Source organism: Adiantum capillus-veneris, chromosome 14 (assembly GCF_014529385.1).
Source record: "Adiantum capillus-veneris isolate H3 chromosome 14, ASM1452938v2, whole genome shotgun sequence".
Classification (NCBI taxonomy): Eukaryota; Viridiplantae; Streptophyta; class Polypodiopsida; order Polypodiales; family Pteridaceae; genus Adiantum; species Adiantum capillus-veneris.
Window position 1 is genome coordinate 81,420,941 of NC_140944.1, and position 7,987 is coordinate 81,428,927.

General features: G+C 41.8%; 1 protein-coding gene across 1 annotated transcript; it reads left to right on the top strand.

The window, feature by feature from the left end:
* Positions 1 to 5,787: 5,787 nt before the first annotated feature.
* Positions 5,788 to 6,953, top strand: LOC147442665 (uncharacterized). Its single transcript, XM_086529693.1, has one exon. It carries the CDS (start codon positions 5,808 to 5,810, stop codon positions 6,618 to 6,620), a length of 813 nt encoding a protein of 270 aa, XP_086385819.1. The 5' UTR covers positions 5,788 to 5,807; the 3' UTR covers positions 6,621 to 6,953.
* Positions 6,954 to 7,987: the final 1,034 nt, after the last annotated feature.

Here is a 7,987-nt window from a genome sequence, read left to right on the forward strand (position 1 = left end):
GTTGATAATCTTGATCAATCTTTTGATCAGCATGTGACACCTCATGATGTAGAGGAAATTGTGCGTGAAGAGCAAGAAGTTCTCAGGGAAGAAAGAACCTTGCCTAAATGGGTTCAGAAAACTTTGCATGATAGCAAGTTGGATGCACCGTTGCCACGAAAAACACGTGCTGGTACTACTTTTGGCAGAGAGCAAGTAGATTTGGCTTGCTTTAGCACTCTTTGTGATGTAGATTAGCCTGATTCATTTGAACAAGCTTTAGAGTGTGTTCAGTGGAAAGATGCTATGCAGCAAGAAATTGATTCTATTCATAAGAATCATACATGAGATCTAGTGGACTTGCCTACAGGTAAAAAGCCTATTGGTACAAAGTGGGTTTTTAAGGTAAAAAGGAAACAAGATGGTACTGTTGACAGGTACAAAGCAAGGCTTGTGGCAAAAGGCTATGCGCAACAGAAAGGCATAGATTATGATGAAACCTTTGCTCCTACTTCTCGTGCGTCCACAGTTAGATCACTAGTTGCAATTGCTGCTCATCATGGTTGGAAAGTGCATCAGTTGGATATCAAAACTACTTTTTTGAATGGTGATTTGCAGGAAGAAGTTTATGTAATTCAACCAAGTGGTTTTGTTGTAAAAGGTCAAGAGCAAAAGGCATGTAGATTGCGTAAAGCATTATATGGTCTCAAACAGGCTCCAAGAGCATGATATGAGAAGATACATACTTATTTGATTGGCCAGCTATTTCAGAATAGTCCAACAGAAAGTACTTTGTATGTCAAAAAGAGAGATGGAGTTCTCATTATGCTAACACTTTATGTGGATGATATGCTTCTTACAGGCAATAATGCAAATGAAATTGAAGCGTTTAAAGATGCTTTGAGAAAAACCTTTGAGATGTTTGATCTTGGTTTGCTACATTATTACTTGGATATTCAGTTTGTGCAATCAGAGGATGGCATATACATGTTGCAGGCAAAATATTTGCATAAAATTTTGGACAAGTTTGGTATGCAAAATTGTAAGCCAATCTCTACACCCGTCGAAACTGGATCAAAGTTGAGCATGCACGATGCTGGAGAACCTTTTGATGTACATACTTATGCAGCAGCCGTTGGTTGCTTGATATATTTGGCAGGCAACACTCGTCCAGACATTCAATTTGGGGTTTCACAAGCAAGCAGATTTATGCACAGCCCAGGTATGCATCATTGGCAGGCTGTGAAGCGCATACTTCGTTACCTTTCAGGTACCCCTAATCTTGCCATGTTCTTTCCAAGGGGGGATATGTATGGAAAGCACAGTTCTATGCAGCTTCTTGGTTACAGCGATTCAGATTGGGCTGGTGATTTTGACACACGACATTCCACAAGTGGCAATTGTTTTTTCTTGGGAAATGCATGTATATCTTGGCTAAGCAAGAAGCAACCCACAGTGGCTACATCAACTTGTGAAGCTGAGTACAGGGCAGCTTTCACGGCAACAGTTGATTGTGTATGGATACGCAGGTTATTGGCAGATCTTTGTGAGTCTCAATAAGCACCCACTACCATTTTCACTGACAGTGAGAGTGCTATGGCAGTTGCAAGGAATCCAGTATTTCATGCAAGAACAAAGCACATAGAGGTTCACTACCACTATGTCAGGGAAAGGCTACATGCAGGGGAGATCACACTAACTTACTGTCCTACACAGGATAACATTGCAGATCTATTTACGAAGGCGTTATCACGAGAAAAGTTTGAAGCTTTCCGAAAAGCTTTGGGCTTACTCTCATACACATGATGATCTGCTACCTTGTACGGATTCACACTTGTACGGATTCACACTATCAGTACAGGGGGGATTTGTAGACATGTAGTAGTGTTAGTGTGTATACGCGCTTCACCAGGGGCACTTTTCTCCCACTGGGTTTTTCCCCTTGGACATCCGGTGTGAAAGGACACCTTATCTCTTAGGGTTTCATATAAGCTTTGTAGCTCTGAGTTTGTATAGTCTATTATTCTAATACAGAGAGACAGACTACAGAGATCTCGTACACAAGCTCTGTGTCTTCTCCTTCTCCATCTTCTTCCTACTCTGAGTTGCTGTCTTCCTTCTGTTTCCTGTTTCATCATCTTCAACAAAATCTCCATGGATTTTATCACGGGACACCCCACCACATCCTCACACAATGATATGATATGTACCATAGTTGACCGTTTTAGCAAACAAGCATACTTTGTACCTTGCAAAAAGACATTGTCTACACCACAGGCTGCAAGTCTTTTCCTCAAAACCATATTTCCCTACCATGGCTTCCCCTAGGTCATTCTCTCCGACCGTGATGTACGCTTTTGCAATCATTTTTGGGTTGCCTAGGAAAAAACTTAGACTCTACAATGGATTTCACATTTGCATTTCACCCTGAAGTAATGGTAGCCACAAATAACACTATTATGGACCTTCTTAGATCTTATACCATTGAAAATAGTGTAAACTGGGACCAACACCTCCCTATGCTTCAATTTTCTTACAATAACACCCCTCACTCCTCCACAAACCGTGCACCCTTTGAAATTGTCTATGGGAAGAAACTCCCTATCCCTGTATCCACTATTAGCACTAATGTCCCTGCGCGGCTGACACATTAGCAAGAGATCACACACACGTTTTACAAGAAGCCACAACTTGCATTAAACAAGCACAACAAAGATACACTACACAAACCAACAAGAAACGAAGACCTGCACTTTTTAAAGAAAATGACCTTGTTTGGCTTAGAATAGAAAAACGACGCTTAAAAAGCGTAGAAAAACATCCCAAAGTAAAATTGGCCCCTAGATTTTATGGCCCATTCAAAATCCTTCAAAAGATAAATGACAATGCGTTCCGCTTGGGCATTCCCTCACATTGGAAATTACACAACTCCTTCCATGTTAGTTTGTTGAGACCACATAAGGGACCTATTCCCGACACTCCTTCCACAACTGACCCCCCCTTAATTGAGGATGATGAAGAAATTATGACTCCCGAAATAATTTTAGATCATAGACATGACCACTACCCACAGAGGAAACCAGTACAGAAGATATTTGGTAAAATACAAAAACCATTCTTTAGAAGAGTGTTAATGGATTTCTGAACAATCGCTACGTCCTCACTATCATCACTTGATACTTACATACCACACACCTAGAGACACAGATTCACTGATTTAAGCAGTGCCTCTCTTCTAGTGTAGATTCGCCGATTTAGGCAACATGAATTTTAAAAGTGCAAATCCACCGGTTTAGGCAGCACTAGTGTAGATTCACCGATTTAGGCAACACGAATTTTAAAAGTGCAGATCTACCGGTTTAGGCAGCACTAGTGTAGATTCACCGATTTAGGAAACACGAATTCAAAATGCAGATCCATCGATTTAGACAGCATTAGTGCAGATCTGCCGATTTAGGCAGCATGCCGATTGGTGTAGATCCGTCGATTTAGGAAACACCAATTACTAGACCACTCTACCAGTGTGGCTGGCCACCACTGTCGCTAGTTTGGTTTTGGTAACAATTGAGGACAATTGTCTTTCAACCCTGGGGTACGTAATGAAATTGGTATTTTGATGATATATTTGTGAAATATTTGATATTTTGATGAAGCATGCAATGTTGATTTGAATTGTGGAATATGATCACTTGTTGAGTGTTGTGTGAGCAGATCAGTGGTTGGCACATGCTGAACAAGAAGGCGATAGCAGTTATTCAGAATAAAACTGCTTCCATTGGATTTTGTGGCAATCCTTAGTATTTTATGGTTCAGTTATAAGTTGAGATGTAGAAATCTATTAATTGTTATATTGAGCTCTTTACGAGCCATGACTATTTTATGCCCGAGTGTGAACTGATGTAACTCATTTTTTAGCATGAACTTTTCTATAAATTAAATACATGCAAGAGAGACATGCTCACTCTTGCACGGGGGGAGATTGCACCTAGCGTCTGTGTCTTTCCTTTCCTCCCTCCCTCCTCTCTCGCCCTTGCCGGCGTAGCACTCCGCTCTAGGAGGTGCGCTGCACGGTTTCTCTTTTTCTCTCTCACGTTTCTTCTCTTGATGTACGCGTATATCTTGATCACGTGTATGTGCGACGGTTCTAGTATGCCAGTTTATCATTTTATGCGTTGTAGCATGTTATTTTATCCATTTTCAGGGCACTCCGCGCATCCATTTGTAGCAGTAAGAGGTAGGACATTTTACCTTCACCATTGCCCAAAACTAAGGAAAATCAGCTATCATCAAATTCCGATCATCAAATAAGATGAGCGAAAGACATTAAGACGATCAATATTCTGAGCAACACTACATCTATGGTTAGCTCAAATAGCTAAGGGAATTCTCTTGTTCTATACTTTCCTACTGGCACATACCTGTGAGTTTGACAAACCTTATGATGTACAAGATTGCCACAGTTGGCAAACCACATACATGTGTGAAATGTCAATGTGTGTGCATGTACTATGTATTTATGCTTTGTAAATAATGTAATCCAACGGCCATCATCCGTAAATAGAGGGTATTCAAACACACACACTCTCTCCTATGAATTGCATCACCCTTGCTCAAGATCCCCCCATTATTTTTCATGCTTTAATCGTACATCTGCAACATACCCTATGAGTGCCTAAGACCTGCTACCAAGAGAAGGAAAGTTTCTTCTAAGGGTATTCATCATACATCTATAACAAAGCCATTTATGTAGATACAACAATTTTCATTTCACAATATAGTCATACAACTATGATGAAGTGCCCGTTGTCAAGACAAAGTAGTCTTCTTATTGCAACAATTAGTGAATTGTCATTCAATAATCAAGAGAAATATACTACCTATCAAATTCCTTTAAAAGCACAAGCATAGGAGTAGCTCTAATCACCACAAATCTATCTGGCCTTGTCAAACGGCCAGGGTTTCGGAAGATGCGCACAACATCAACTACTTTTGATATTTCTAATGGATGAAATTTAGGAAGATGGTAAGCTTGAGGAACTCCTGAGCCAATAGCATTCAATACTACTTTGCTACAATGAACCAGTGCTTGAAAAGAACTTGTATGGCAAAGCAGTGAGAAAAATTAATCACGAGAAACTAATTCAATGGTGACAACGTAAAAATACGAACAAAGCAAAACCTTAAACTGATCTTATACCCTTTCAGTTGCACACTGCTTGTAGAGATCTCAGAAGAAGCGGAACCAAATCCTCTCTGCATAGAAGCGACTCTCAAATTACTCCTCAACAGAAATAGAAATAGTTGAGTCGCAGATACTCTTTAGACCAAGGGCCATGAACTTTCTAAATCAGGTAGTGGGAAACTAGAGAGAAGTGAAACCCTAGCTCTCTCTAAAACGGATCATGCCACGTCATTTGGAGAAAAAGAGATTGTAGAAAGGTCCCCCGGTGGCGGGCCAAAAATTGCAAACAAAGAACAAAAGGCTTGAAAAAGATTGTGAAAGAGTTTCAATTGAGAGAGAGAGAGAGAGAGAGAGAGTCAACTTAGAGTCTCTCCAAGTGAAACTCCCTCCGCCTCTATCTCTCGTCGAGAAGGCAAAGTGGGCGGTGCCGTGGTAGGTCCACTAGTTTTTTTCATAGCAGTGTGCAAAAAATAAAAATCGCTATGAAAATTGTTTTTTGTGACTTCAACGCATTGAAAATTTTAGGCCTCTTGAGTCAAGGGTATTTGCATGTCAGAGACACTGGACCAATATGGAGAGTTGGAGTCCCTCCCTTTCCGACTTCAACGCATTGAAAATTTCGGCCCTCTTGACTCGCACGATAGGCATGGTAGAGACACAGTACATGACTGGTCGAGACTTGGCGAGAGAGAAAAGTAGAGGTTGCACCGTTGCAAAAGGGGCGCTCTCTCCCCATCATCGTCTTCAACACGCTCCTTTTCCAGCCCAAGACAAGAAGAGGCGAAAGCCATCTGCGTCCATGGAAAGCTGCTCTTCCTCCCCGCTCACCAATTTGCAACCCATCATTTCTGACCCCTCGAAAGAGCAGCAGACATTCACCCGTCTGAGCTCTTTTGCGCGGGACTTCTACTCCGTCAACAGCGATGATGATTCTGATGATCTAGCTTCCCTTTGCAGCTATGACGACGAGGAAGTCCGGAAAATTGTGGAGAAAACCTGTGCGCTGACGATGAAGGAAGCTCGAGCAAAGTTTCGGTTGGAGCTTCTGACGCCTTCGCAGTGGGACATTGTGATGGAGAGCTGCAAGATTGAGGTGCAGAGAGATGCAAGCCTTGCAGACAAAGTGGTGAAGGTGATGGGATGGAGAAGTGAGAGGGGGGACTTTGATATGCATGATGCAGGTGAAGAGGACGGGGATGAAGAAGGGCTTGCAGGTACTGATGTGGATGATGATGATCAAGTACCAAAGCTTTGTGATGATATGGAAGGAGTGAGTGAGGCATGCTTGGAATTGGGCTTCCTCAAGAGTGATTTGCAAGTGGAATGCCTGCTAAGAGGAATTTCATATGACGGCCGCGACACAAAGGTGCAACTCATATCCAAGCTCATGGAGCACAAGCAATCCCTGTCCCTCAATTGCCTCAACTCCTTTCAATTCTTGGCAAAGCAAAGCGAATGATTTTTCTCTTGCTGCTATGTTGATGGCTTACGGTTTCTATCCTTTTTAACCCTTCCACTATCTCTAAACATACCCATTACATTTTCTAGGGAACACACTCATGTACATTTCTATACCCGGAGTGCATTTTCAACTGGTAATCGCCCACAATTCCTATAAGAAGAATCCTACAAAACCAATTTCTTCATGTGCGTGGAGAGCCTTGATTGCTTTACAAGCTTGTAATGCCACCTCTTAGGCTATGGTCACGCGAGGCTTAGTTATCATATTTGTTTGGATTGATAACTAAGCCTCATTCTTGTTCACACACAATAAAGAGCATCAAATTAATAATTGTGCCTACTCTTTGTAGCTATGCTGATTTTGGCATAGTTGTGAAGTTCAAAGCATAGTTGGGAGGTTCAGTGACCATGCAAGAGGCTTAGTTATTCGTTTAATGCTTTGTCTACGCATGGTTATGTATAGTTGATGACTAAGCTTCACGTGACCATATCCTTAAAAGGGATCAATGATGCTCTCACTCTTCGTCAAGGTCCGGGTCGTCGGGTAGGCCATCTGAGTCGTTTATCTAGTAGCGATTCTATACAGTACTTTCAATCGATGCCCGTCAGATGTTAGACACATTAGCACTCATAATCTCAATGGCAATCATTTCCAATGATTGTACACCATCTCAGCTTGCAGAATAACTGATTAGTTGCGTTGCAGGAATGTACGACACCTTAGCATGCGGAGGAATAACCAACTGTAGTTGCTTTCAAGGGCTGCAGGACAGCAGGAATGTATCTGGCGTTGCAAAGCTGTGGTCAGAGACCAGTGCTTGGCCCGGCTCCCCTGGACCTTGACAACCAGGACTTAAATGACCATTCCCATAATATTGACTCCCACCATGGCTCTCGACCTCCGTCGGTCGCCATGGGGTCGTCAATATTATGGAGAATGGTCATTAAATGACCATTCCCTACCCCATAATAATTGCATGCAATGTATTTCTAATAAACACATCATGCTGAATTTATACATTTTTATACAATGCCATTAGAAGCGAGGAGTGAAGGACTGTTTTATGAATTAGGGTTGAAAGACCAGGAATCTCTTTCATTATCTCTTGGGGATGGTTCATGCTTCATCATCTCCTTTAGGCCTTTGTCTCGCCTTCCCTCCACTCCAACCCTGCATTGCCTTCATCGCACATTCCCTCCACTCCAACCCTGCATTGCCACCTTTTGTGAACCTTGCAATCCATAATTTTTGAGAGCATCTAGAGGCTCAGGTTTCTCAGTGAATCTCATTTGCTTCCTCTTCTTTGTAGATTTAATTTCAGCTGGTACCCCTATTTTGCGACTACCTTTTAAAAAAATCATTAA

What these genes read in the sequence shown, in the direction of transcription:
- LOC147442665 (XM_086529693.1), top strand. Translation starts at nt 5,808, where the DNA reads ATGGTAGAGACACAGTACATGACTGGTCGAGACTTGGCGAGAGAGAAA.